This window comes from Dasypus novemcinctus, chromosome 13, assembly GCF_030445035.2.
Source record: "Dasypus novemcinctus isolate mDasNov1 chromosome 13, mDasNov1.1.hap2, whole genome shotgun sequence".
NCBI lineage: Eukaryota > Metazoa > Chordata > Mammalia > Cingulata > Dasypodidae > Dasypus > Dasypus novemcinctus.
The window spans coordinates 45724001-45737614 of record NC_080685.1 but is presented as its reverse complement, the minus strand read 5'-3'; the positions used below and the strand labels follow the sequence as shown (position 1 = coordinate 45737614).

At 39.2% G+C, this 13614-nt stretch overlaps 1 protein-coding gene across 1 annotated transcript in view; it reads left to right on the top strand.

Moving 5' to 3' along the window:
- Positions 1 to 13614, top strand: part of ADCY10 (adenylate cyclase 10) — a 120276-nt gene that overhangs the window by 15094 nt on the left and 91568 nt on the right. The window contains exons 8-12 of the mRNA XM_012527624.4: positions 2067 to 2185; positions 3208 to 3284; positions 4792 to 4981; positions 7627 to 7682; positions 12093 to 12246. Of these exons, the coding sequence (XP_012383078.2) occupies positions 2067 to 2185; positions 3208 to 3284; positions 4792 to 4981; positions 7627 to 7682; positions 12093 to 12246 (596 nt within the window). The remainder of the gene's footprint in view (positions 1 to 2066; positions 2186 to 3207; positions 3285 to 4791; positions 4982 to 7626; positions 7683 to 12092; positions 12247 to 13614) is intronic.

Here is a 13614-nt window from a genome sequence, read left to right as displayed (position 1 = left end):
AAGGACACCAGTGAGTTGCAGGGCATAAATATAGAAATTTAATCTAAAAATATCAATCTTTATTTATTATTAAAATAATAGCTTACAAGATGGATATGGCACTTACTATGTGCCATGCATTGTTGTCAACACTTTCCATATATTAATTCATTTCATCTTCATGTACTAAGAGATAAGTGTCCTTGTCATTATCCCCATTTTAAAGATGAGAATATTGAGATAAGGAGAACTTAAGGTTTGTCATCGAGCTGGCAGGTGATGGGGTTGAGCTCCAAATCCAGGCAATCTGCTTCCACATTCTTGGTTTTTAACCACTGTGCTCTTAACATTATGCTCACTAAACTTACAAATACGTCTCCAGCCCAGCGTCTAAGGCATTTCCCAGGATGGTCAGGTGTTTAGTAACCATCATTTCTTAGAAGCTTGTTTCCAATAATCCCATCCGCCATATCTGCACCTCTAGTTCCTCTTTTAGTTTTATCCTCAGGTCACTTGCAGTTCCCCAGTTATTCTTATTGACTCTTAATTAGTTCAGAGAAGAATGATGTGATAAGCAAACTACCACAGAAGTGTTAGACTTGGTTCTCCACCTCAGGTGTTATATCTTAAGAGCAGAACACTTAATTACTCCCTCACCCCCACTCATTCACTAATTCAATAAGCACTTATTGAGTAGTTCCTTAAACAGAAAACTAGGGCTGGGTAGCAAAGATAAATAATTCACACACATTGCCACACAACCAGGCAGAAAGAACAAATTCTGTTAGAGAAGAATAAACTCTGTGCTATGAGAGTTCTGAGTGATTACTTCCATCTTGCCATGAAAAGTATCATCTGTATTTATTCACAAATATCATAACAAAAGAGTATAGAATCTAAGAGAATCGTCTTTGGTGTCCTGCAAACATAAACCCAACAATTGTATAACAGCTGTGTGACCTTAGCAAGTCATTGAACTTCTCTGAGCCTTGATTTATTCATCTTTGAATGGGATGGTATTTTCCTCTAATGATATAATTTGTGTGAAGCACTTGTTGCCAGCCTGGCTCACAGTCAACATTCAACAAACCGCTGTTATCATTGTGGGAGCGAGTCAAAGGGAACAGAGTGAGTCAAATGCTCACCTTGCCAAGCCAGTAGACAAAATTTCCAAGCAAAGCACTCCAAGTGGTACTCCCCAAGGGGTTGTCCTCTATCTTCACATACGTGAGGAATCAGGGCATCCTCCTTCATATCAAGACAGAACGTAGCCCCTTTTATAATCTGACACTTGATCAGATGCTTTATAAAAAGGGGGGAAGAAATTGAAGCATTTTAATGTTGTTTTGCATCTCATAAGGATATAACAATTATAGACTCAAATTTTTAACCCATTGCTTTTATTTTTTATGCTGTTTTATTACAGATATCAGCATCTGACTTAGGTCATTTTTTAAGTAACAGGTACTAAAAACCTCAAGTTTTGGACTTTAATCTCTGATTAGAACAGTTCTGTGCTAACTCCCAGATTAATAATAATAATAACATCTGAAAAGTATAGTTTACAAAGTCTTTTTTAAATACATGTAATATTGGTCCTTTTACTATCCCAAAACACCTCTGGTATGTCTGTATTATGTCCATCTTCAGATTGAGAAACTGGGGTTCATGGTATGAAATTGACTTATTCAAATTTCCACAGTTGAGAAGTGGCCTGAGAATACAGATTCTCTGATTCCAGAGCTGGTGCCATTTCCACTGCCCTGTACTGTGTCTTAGACTTAAATTTAGCACCTTGCAACGTAAGACCTTGGCCCCAGGAGAGAGGAGAGAGTGCACATAAATAACACATTCTTATCTCTGAAGGAAAAAGAAGGGCTAAACCCTTTCCTAGGACACAAGCCCTACTGTTGATGATGCACCAGAAGCTATATGATGTATACTACTAATTAGATAGGCTTGAGAGAAATCTTGATGAAGTTTGATTTAGAAAGTGACAACTGCTGCTTACTCTCCACTGGGCCTTCTGGCTGGTCCAGTTTAATGTTCATCATCTGCTAGTTATTTGCTGATTCTCTCCTTCACAGGGCTGCTCATTTCTCTGTGTGTTTGGTTTCCCTGGGGAAAAAGTACCTGATGAGGTCACTCATGCTTTGGAAAGTGCTGTGGATATATTTGACTTCTGCTCTCAGGTTCACAAAATTGAGTGAGTATGGGCTCTGATCCCACCTGGTGGTCCCTGACCCCCTTCTAGAATATGGGGAGAAAGGAAAACAGGGAGGAAGGAGAGGGCTCTCTTTGACTACATGCCCTTCCTGCTTGCATTAATCATTCATCAAATGTATTAGTAGGGTGGGCAGTCTCCAATCAGGAGGCATTAAGATAGGGGGATGGTAGAGGCAAGATGGAGATAAGTCAGAATGTACCAGGCTTGCAAGAAAACTTAACTGGGTTGACTCCCTATACTTCTGGCTCACTTCCTGGTAAAGGTCAACATCATGTTGAGACCTGAGTTGATTTTTAATAACTGGGAGGTGAAGTGAGTGCTTGGCTTGGAAATTTACATATTGATCTGGCCTCAAAATGATCCACTCAAGGTAAAACTGTTACGAAGGTAAGGTTGACCACCCCCAACCCTCCCTGTCCAAGAGCCCAGTGCCTTCAGGATTTCTGAGTCTTAGTGCCCAGATAACCCTGCATTGGTCTACCCTACCAGATACTACCCCCGTGCCCTAAATATTTCCACCTCCTCAGCCCCAAGTCATCTACATATGCAGCTGTCCTCAAGTATTAGCAAAGTTAGATTTTGATGCCACACACCTTATCTGAGCCAAAGTCTTTCCAAATAATGATTTTGTTCTTTTTAGCAATAACAAAGATAAATTGTTCACAGCCACAGTCACTTTGCATTGAAAGTCCGTTTGGGGTAATGAGGGATTATTTTCCAAAAAAGAAGCTCAGGTGAACATAAAAATAGATGAAAAGGGAATTGAGTTTCCACTTCTAAAAACCTAATCCTGCATCCCAGAATCCCTTCTCTGTCTCTTCTTCACAGCTACATGGCATGCCCAGTTGCCCAAAACTACAAAAAGTAGAGAATTACTTATTAAAATTCCTTTCCTATTCCTTCCCGCCCCATTCATCATCATTTCCACAACCTTCCCTCTTTCTCTATGCTCATTACCTTTATCCCTTTCCCCACAACTCTCTGTTTCTCCTCGGTGCCAGGACTGTATCCATCGGAGTTGCCAGTGGGATTGTCTTCTGTGGAATTGTTGGACACTCTGTGAGACACGAGTACACAGGTGTGATGAGCTAGTTTATCTCTGTGTTTCAGCAAACACAGTACCTTGCCATTGGGCTTTGGGGGAGGGGTCACAAAAATAAGAAAGATATGGGCCCTAACCTCAGAAAGAGTAAAGTCTTCCAAACAAGACCAAGCCATGTAGTATTGCCCATTCATAGCTTAATGCTCACAAAGTATGCATTTCTGGGGCTATGGATAAGTATAAGAAATAGTTATTGGCAGGCAGCAGTGGTAGATTATATGTTTATGGAATAAGGGGACTTTAAAATGATTTCCTGTTAACATTGAAATTACTCCCCTTAATTTGTAGAGAAGGTTAGGACACCATTATTGAAAAATGACACTATCTCAAAAAGGATAAGGGAGCAGATATAGCTCAGTGACTGAGTGCCTGCTTCCCATGTACGAGGTCCTGGGTTCAATCCCCAGTACCTAAAAAAAAAAAAAGAAAGTAAGTAGGTGTTATCTACGGATTTCACTCCTCTTACTATTACTTCCCTCTTCAATGCTGTTAGGGTTTAAGATGTTCAAAAGTAATACATCTGAAAGTATCTCTATATTGAAACAGTTTATATCTGAAATGATTCAACACCTGAGGTAGTCTTCAGGATGGGGCAGGAATTTGGGTGAGGATGGGCCGGATTGGCCATATGGATAATGAGTATGTGGAAATTCATTGTACTGCTTTATTGTATGGTCAAAGTTCTCCATAATAACCAGGTTTGTTTGTTTTTCTAAAGAATATCTTGATCAGAAGTATTCAAGTTTATGTTAACATGCAATATTTAATATTATATGTGTATTAACTCATTAATCTTCACAAATACCCTCTGAGGTAGGTACCATTATCATCACTATTTTACAGATTAGGAAACTGAGGTATGGGGAATTAAAGTAATTTGCCCAAGTAGTTTGCACATAGTACTAAGAGATAGAACTAGAGCTCAGACCCCCACAGTCTGGCTTCACAGTCTGTGCACTACAGTGTGTTGTGTCTTAAAACATTCCCTAAAGAAATCCCACACTCACACCCCTTCCACCCTCATTTATGTACTTGAGCTGACATCAAATGAAGGTTCATGCACTGGAATATACAGACACCATGTTGTGCTTCATTTGTGGGTCAGTGCCCCAGAACCAAACTTGTGCTAGATTACTTTCTGGCAGAGACTCTCTAGACCTCATCTGAGAGCCCTCATACCTGTGGCCATCCCACTTAGAGAACCCTTTCCATATCCAAGGCCCTTCTGCCCCTGAGCTGATCATTCTCTTGACCTCCCAGGTGAGGTATAAATTATGCTGATGGCTAATTTATTTAACTCCCTGCATATTTTGTAACAGCTATTGGCTGAATATGAATAGTTGAAGGCTAGATGTGTGTGTCATTCATGAGAGGCAAAGGAGTAAAAAAATAAAAATTCTATTTGGGGACGGTATGTCTCAGATGACATTCCGTTCAGTAGCTATTTTCTCCCTATTATTTGCCTTTCTCCTTCTTGTTGTAGTCATCGGTCAAAAAGTGAACATAGCTGCAAGGATGATGATGTACTACCCAGGAATTGTGACCTGTGACTCTGTTACCTACAATGGCAGCAACCTACCAGCCTACTTTTTTAAGGAGCTTCCAAAGAAAATTATGAAAGGTGTTGCAGATTCTGGACCAGTCTATCAGTGTTTGGGCCTTAATGAGAAAGTGTGAGTGTGGTACCTTTGACTTTGCGGTATTTTTCAGTAAAGAAGAAGTGGGAGAATTATGATAACAAAGTGATCAGTCACCCATTTCAGATTTGAAGCCAATTATAACATTTAAATCTATTCTTTCCCCAGACCAAGGCCAGATTTTGAAATCCTTCATCTATCCTCCATCCTACAGATAATTAGAGTATGGTGGAAGATCCCATTCCAACCTCAGTCCTCAGACTCTAAGGGTAATTCTCCAAAAGTTGTACAAACAGAACAGAGAATCCCCCCATTTAAGAATCTACTTGGACCCATATGGAACCAGTCGCCAACTGTAAAATATATATATTTTATATATTTCATGTCCAGTGTGTGCCCAGGCATTGAAAGGGATAAGAGAGTCTAAGATATTGTTTTTGCTCTAGGTCTTTAGTGACATGCATTAACAAAGAGCCCAGCTTAGGATATCACTTGGGGCTTAAAATCCTTCAATGGCTTCAAACCATTTTATGATAATATTTAAACTTCTTGCAGTGGCATACAAGGTAATCACCTGCCTTTTCAACCTCATCTCCTCTTCTGGGATGTCTAAGTGGATTGCCCTCACCACACCTCACCTACCCTCTCCATGCGCTGGGAAAAATCACTGTCAATTTTTGAAATCCAGCTCAAGGCTTTACCCCTGTAGCAGGCTGTCTCTGAAACCATCCTGTCCCAGCTCAGACAATTGATCTCTTTTCTCCTCTATGTAACTCTCTACATTCACCTCTATTAGCACCTTCATCACACTATATCACAATTATTGCCTTGATAAAGCTCTCACTTACTATAGTGTGAAAACACTTGAGAATAGTGACTATTTCTTGTTCATCCCTATATCCTCAGTGCTTGGCACTTAGTAGGCATTCAATGATGAATTAATGGATGGATGAATGAATGAATAGCATGGACAATAGTAAGGAGCTATTCTTTCTATGAGCAAGCTAGAATTTAGAGCTCAGAGGGTCAGATAACAGAGCCAGGGCCGCATTGGTTCCAGGAGTCTTTATTATTCGCCCCTATGTTCCCTGAGCTTAGCACTCTACTTGACACAAGTAGGTCATCAATAAATGTTGTTTGCATAAATAAAATAATAATAATAATTTTGTAATAATAAATGTTAAGCATTTACCACAAAATATATAAATTTACCCTTAATATCAACCACATGAGGTAGAAACTATTATTATCTCTGTTTTATTGATTTAAAAATGGAGGCTCAAAGATATTAAGTGACTTGTCCATACCTCTAGTAAGCAAAAGGATGGAGCCAGGATTCACACTGTCAGTTAATGCTGCATGAAGAACAACTGCAAAACCTCAGTTGTATACAACCGTAAACATTTATTTATCTCATAAATATGTGGGGTTCAGCTGATCTTGACTGGATTTGGCTGATCTTGGTTGAATTTGTTCACATGCCTGGGGTTCAGGAGGTTGATGGCTAATCTAGGATGACCTCAGCTGACATAAATGGGAAAATCTGTCTCTATGTGTCTTATCCTCCAGCAGGTTAGCCCAGGCATATGGCCATGGCAAAATCAGAGGAGTGGGAGAGAACAAGCCCCAATGCACAGGCGTTTTTCAGGGCTCTTCCTGTGTCATATGTGCTAAAATCCCATTGGCCAAAGTAATTCACAAGGTTGAGCCTAGAGTGGGAGGGCATTGCAAAGTTACATAGCAAAGAGCATAGACACAGGTAGAGGTAAAGAACTGGGGCCATTAATGGAGTCAGTCTATAACACAAACCCAGGATTATTTGATTCCAAAGCCTGCACTCTTCATTATCTCTCTTAATCATCTCTGCAGATTAGAGAGGGTAGAAATATAGATACAGAGATTAACTTAGGCCTGGTTTCTGCCCTGGAAGTTCACAATCTAATGGGGAAGACAACACATATATGTATTACACCGAAAACTTTGATATGTGCTATATAACAGAGACAGAAGAAGGAATCATTCATTCTGACTACAAGGTTCTTCCAAGAGATAGTATTATGGAGTAAATGTGTATACACCCTGGCCTAGGTTTAGGTACTGACTCTATGTCCTGTGTCATCACTAGCCATGGGATCTTGGGCAAGTTAAACTCTCTGTGCCTCCAATTTCCTAATTTGTAAAATGGACATAATAATATAATAGTACCTTCTTCATGAGGTTTTTGTCATAATTAAGGGAAACGATATATGTAAAGATCTAGGAACTATGCCAAGCATACAGCACGTACTCAATGACAGTAAGCTATTACTGTTTGAGCACTTGATTGGTGGAATTTTTCCATAATGTGGTATTCTATACCACATCCAAGTCTATTGAGTCACACACTGGGTGTCTAGTTTCCCCAGGAAGAGGCCAGTTACTATCAATGCAGACTCTCTAAGTATTTATTGAACATTGTGTCAAGTGCTGTGGTAAAGGCCGCTGTGTAAGTTGTTTGGACTCTGTTACCAAATAAGAATGTCTCCTCTTCTCCCCTCCTCTTGGCATCTGCAACCCTTGAGTCAGGAGATATTCTCTTGTTTAGAGACTAAAAGGAGACTTTTTGGAAACTAAAAACTAATCTCTCCCTCAACATTTCCCTGTTTTGAAACGAACATCTTTTATTTTCTTCTTCTTTTCAGCATGTTTGGTATGGCTTATCTAATCTGTAACAGAAATGAGGGTTACCCTTTGCTGGGTAAGTAGTGGGGTCTTGATTTTTAAAATATCTTTATTAAACTGTAACAAAACATACATAAAAGCACACAACCGATAAGTGTGCAGCTTAATAAACAAAGTGAACACACAGTCACCATCCAGGTCAACAAACAGAAAAATATCCATGCTCCAAGAACCCCCATGTGCTCTCTCCCTCTCCTTCTCCCCAAAGACTTATCACACCCTAGATTACTTATGCTTATTTTAAAATTTTATATAGATGGAATTATACATTATATAAAATGATGTACTTCTGCCATCTTTTACTCAGCACTATGTTGTGAGAGTCATCCATATTGTTGGGTGTAGCTGTAATTCACCCTCATTGCTATGTCATATTCCATTTCATAAATACACAATATTCTATTCTGCTGCTTTACACCATTTGAGTTGTTTCCAGTTTGGGGTTCTTATGAATAATGCTGCCATAAACATTTTTATGCAAGTTTTTTTGGTGAACACATGTGTGTATTTCTGTTGAGTATATATGTAGACTTGAAAGTGTTAGGACAAATGGTGCAAATTTTGGAGATGATGCTAGATAATTTTCCAAAATGTTTGCATTTATTTATATTCTGACCAGCATTGTTATGAGAGTTCCATTTGCACCTCACCCTTGCCAACAACTTAGTTTTATCAGTCTTTATATTTTAATAATTCTGTTCAGTATATAATGGTATCTCAGTGTGGTTTCCATTTGTATTTCCCTAATGTGGGTGAGCTCCTTATCAGATGCTTATTGGCCATTTGGACATCTTCTTTTGTAAAGTGTCTATAATTTTTTTGCCCACTTTTCAGTTGGGTTGTAATTTTATTACAGATTATTAGAATTATTTATATATTCTGGAAATATCTAAACTATAATTTGCTTGTACCAGTCATAACTTTTCCCACTCTATTTTTGCCTTTTTACTCTACTAATGTTGTATTTAATGAACAGAAGTTCTTCATTTCAATGTTACCCACTTTATCAGTCTTTTCCTTTGTAGTTAGTACTTTTGTATTCTTCTTAAGAAATCTTTCCTCACCCAAAAGTCATGAATATATTTTTCCTTTGTTCTCTTCCAGAAATTTACCTTTTATGTTTAGAGCTACAGTCCATCTGGAACTGATGTTTTTCTGATTCGTGATGATAGGGACCTTATCATAGGCTGGTGTATGGAAACTCTATATTTTATGTCTGATTCTTCTGTAAACCTACAACTTTTTTAATAAAATATTTAAAAATCCTAGAAGCAGATATGGCTCAAGCAGTTGAGTGCCTGCTTGCCATATGGGAGGTCCTGGGTTGCATCCCCAGTCCCTCCTAAAAACAAAAACAAACAAACAACAAGCAAACAAATGAAAAAACCAACTCAGGGGAGCCAGTATGACTCAGTCGTTGAGCACTGCACTTCCCACATACGAGGTCTGGGATTCAATCCCCAGCCCTGGTACCAAAAAAAAAAGAAAAATAATTTTTAAAAAAATGCTTACTTGAGTCTAAACAGGGAAGTAGATCTAAAATGAGTCTGAGAGAAAAGATCCTATGAAGATTGGCCTGTGGATTCTAAAGGGAGTCTTTTCTAGTAGCATAATTTCATCCTAAGTTAAACCCTGTTCATATCTATGTTAGGGCAATTCAGAGGAAGCTCTGTTCCTTAATTGGGAGGAACACTATGCCAGAGTCTTGGCTTGGGCAGAGCCTGAAGGAAGGCACCATCTCCAGACCTGCATAGGGCGTTTGGGCAGCAGCAATACTCTATTTTCACTGCGTTTAGGTGGTTTTCAGAGTCTTCAGATAACCCAAACTCCTGAGGGCTAGGGAGGAGAAGCCCTCTTGCCCTCACCTGGAGGCTTGCTTTCCATCCCAGGTATGCTGTGACAATGATTGACAGCAAACAGAAGTCCTAACTCCCTTTCTACAAGTTTGCAGACACAGTACGACAGTCATATTAGAACACGTTGGTAAAATATGTGTAGATTTTCAGAGTCTGGTGTGATGGCCTTTTGCCCTGATTCCTCCATGGTGAGGTGAAGAGCAGGCCTGCACACCTTTCCTTAAAGCTATTGACATAAAACAGACTGATACATACATACAAGTATCCCAGATATCAGGGTGTTGTTTAGTTAGAAACAAGGTGTATGTATTTCAAGTTAACTTAAACTTATTTTATCTATTTTTATTTTTTTTAACTATTTTAGAATCCAGCTACAAAGACAGTCCACAAGGTCTTCCCTGTATGTGTTCCGTGTGAATAAAGCACAGAGAACTAGGAGATTCTACCACGTGGCCTTCTGGGCCTCATCTTCTGAGTTTCTATGTGAGCCTCAGCCCAACGCAGACAATTCCAACAAACAAAATGCCTATCACAAAACTGAAGTTCATTTTCAGAAAGGGGATGTTTTACCCAAAAGCAGCAATATAAATCTGCAGACTGGTTCTTAACTAAACCACACCACAAAATTTATAGTACCGAGCAAAGCACTTAGCCTTTGTATGTAAAACATCGATCCTTGGGCTAATGGTTCTGGTTTTCAACAAAGATGTTAGAAATTGCCTGGGTATGTATTCATACTACCCATGTATAACAAAAGGAGCGTTCCTCAGCGATCTGTCCTGAAAAGAAGGAACACTGTGTCCCAAATGAGTCTCCAGCTCTTTTGACAAATTTTCTTGCTGAAATAATAGTTTTTCAGCTCCTTTCCTGCCCACTCAGTCTTCAAAGACCGTAGAACTGAGTTTCAGATTTCTCAGGGCATCTTGTTGTATGTATTTAAAAACGAACAAAAATACCAGTGCTAAGGTTAAGGTGATTCTTATTTTCCTTCTCTAAATTTTCCTTAATTTCTTCAGTAAGAACGTGTTACTTTTATAGTCAGAAAAAAAACTACAATTTATCTTTGGGGTTATCGTTGTGATAGAAACACTACACATAATTTTTGAAGGCACATGAAATTTTCTTCTTAACACAGATACTGCTTTTAGTAGCCTAGGATATGTGTACTTTCTCTTTTACAGAAGGCATGTTTCCTTCATCGCAGATCTGAAATAAAAATATTTTATCCTTAACTGTTCAATATAGGTACTGTATTTGTCATCCAAAGGGGTGCTGATGCAAAGTACCAGAAGTCTGTTGGTTTTTATAAAAGGTATTTATTTGGGGTATGAGTTTACAGATACCAGGCCATAAAGCATAAGTTACTTCCCTCACCAAAGTCTATTGCCACGTGTTGGAGTAAGACGGCTGTTGACATCTTCCAGGGTTCAGGCTTTCTGGTTCCTCTCTTCCCAGGTCTTGCTTCTCTCTAAACTCAGGTCCTCTCTTTTCTGCACAAGGTCAGCTGCAGACTATGAGGCTCTCTAGGCTTTACCTCACTCCACAAGGTCAGCTGTAGATTATCGGGTGAATGACTCTGTCTCTCTCGCCAGTGTTTCTGCCATGTCTAAGAAGTCATCTCTTTTCCTCTGTGTTCTCATGGCTCAGGTCCTCTCTTCCCTGGACTTGCTTCTCTTTCCTCTGGGTGCTTACTTCCCAGGGCTCCATCTTAAGACTTCAGCATCAAACTCCAACATGAAAAACTTCCAGCATCAAAAAACTCCAACTCTGTCCTTTGCCATGCCTTTTATCTGTGAGTTTCCACCCACCAAGGGGCAGGGACTCAACACCCTACTGACGTGACCCATTCAAAGCCCTAAACATAATTTAATCATTCCCAGGTACAGACGAGTTTACAAACATAATTCAATATTTTTTTTGGAATTCATAACTATATCAAACTGCTACAGGTACCCAAACCATTTTTTTAGGAGGTACTGGGGATTGACCCAGGACCTTATACGTGGGAAGCAGGCATTCAACTACTGAGCTATATCTGTTCCCAAATGAGAATTGGTTTTTTCATTTGTTTTGTTTTTAGGAGGTACCAGAGATCAAACCTGGACCTTGTACATGGGAAGCAGGTGCTCAACCACTTGATCTACATCCGCTCCCTGGTACCCTAGGTTTAATAACTTATTTCCAAATGTAATCATCTACTGATGACTTCCAGTATGTTATAGAAAAAACAAACAGAAAACTGGCTTTAGGGTCAGATAGCCCTGGTTTAATTCCCGGTTGTGCAATCTAAAACAATCTTTTCCACTCTGTGATTATGTGAGCATTATAACAATACTTTCCCTCATTGCTTGTAGAAATCAATAAAACTATAAAGCCACATTGTTTACTGAAAAGCTCTAGAGAAATATTTTTAAATGTTTAAAGTGCACAGGACCTCGAGAAAATCCATACTCAGTGCCATGGAAATTTCGAGGGTATTTTTAGAAGGGTATCACTATGTGTTTTTTGACATCTCCAGATTATTTTATGTTGATTGGGTTTCCTCCTTTATTAAAAAATAAAAATAACAGGACGTGATATGGAGATCAAATACTTCATGCGTACTATGAAGGAATTTTTGATGTCTAGCTGTAGCAGAGTCCTAATGTATGAAGGATTATCAGGATATGGAAAAAGCCAGATTCTAATGGAATTAAAGTACCTGGCTCAAGGTGAGAACCACAGGTGAGTATCTTGGAATTATCATTTCCTATAAGTCCAAAGAGTCCTAAAGTCCTTAAAGAGTTTCGTTTATTTTGATGCTACTCTTTTTTATCTAACTTTCTTTATATAAACTATACACCATTTATCAATTGCTGGTTGCCATAAAATTGTCCTAAATAAATTATTAATGATAAACATATTGAAATCTCCTTCCCTTCCCCCCCAAAAATTTGGAAACTGGGCTTACCTCCACAGATCCTGACTTAAAGCTAGGTAGGGTTTGGGTATCAATATTTTAAAGCTTCCTAAGTGATGCCAATCTATGAGAACAACTGCCCTAGGTTTGAGACAAAAGCTAGATTACAGAGCTAACTCTTACCCAGCCTGCTGCACAGGAATTAGTGGTTCAAACCATTTAGCCCAGACAGTAAAGCTAGAGAATGGTAGGCCTCTGGATCTTTCTCTGGAAGATAGGCCTGTGCTCTGAGTTAACGTACTTACCTCTGCTGTTTATCTATTTTCCTACAAGGACTGTGCGGTGGGCTCTTTCATGGATAATGCCGCTGGCACCCTTGTGGAAGGTACCATGGTATTGAATAACAGTAATATTGACCAAGACAATGATGATGGTGCCCGCATGCTTTCACCATCTAACCCAAAATCTGCAAGGGGAAACGCTCATCCTTATCCGTACGATGATTTTAGCTCAATGCAATAGCAGCACTTCTCCTTTTTTTAAAAATGAAAGGCCTGAGAAAAGCCAATTTTAAAATATCTTGAATGTTGCTGAGGTGATAATTCATAATAACTAGGAGATATTCATTCGTTTCTTTATTCAACCACTTTTTGAGTACTTAGTACATTCCAAGAACCGTTAAATACCAAAGCCTGAAGACAAATACTTTCTGATCCCTGCCCTCAAGGACAGAGCAGAGGAAAGATAACAATCAAAATACAGCGGGGGAGGGGGCAGATATGACCACCAGGGTTCAATCCCAGCCCAGTACCTAAAAAAAAAAAAAAAAAAAGTGGCTGGGGAGCAGATGTAGCTTAGTTTATTTTTATATAAAATAAATATATATATATGTATAATATATATAGTGTGTGTGGTGAGGACATAGTAACATGCAATAGATTACTATGGAAGTACAAAGGAGGAGGGATATGTAACCCAACCTAGAGGCATCTGGGAAGGCTTCCTGGAGTTGACTCCTGAGCTGAGCTTTACAGAAGATAAGAGATTAGGGAGGAACTGTAGGGAGCATGACATTGCAGGCTGGGGAGGCAGCATAAGCAAAGGCATGGAGAGGAGAAACAGCTCTGGATGTGCAGCGAAATCTCTCTGGATTGTTATTGGTGGAGGGTAAACTGGGTAAAAGGAGGCAAGTA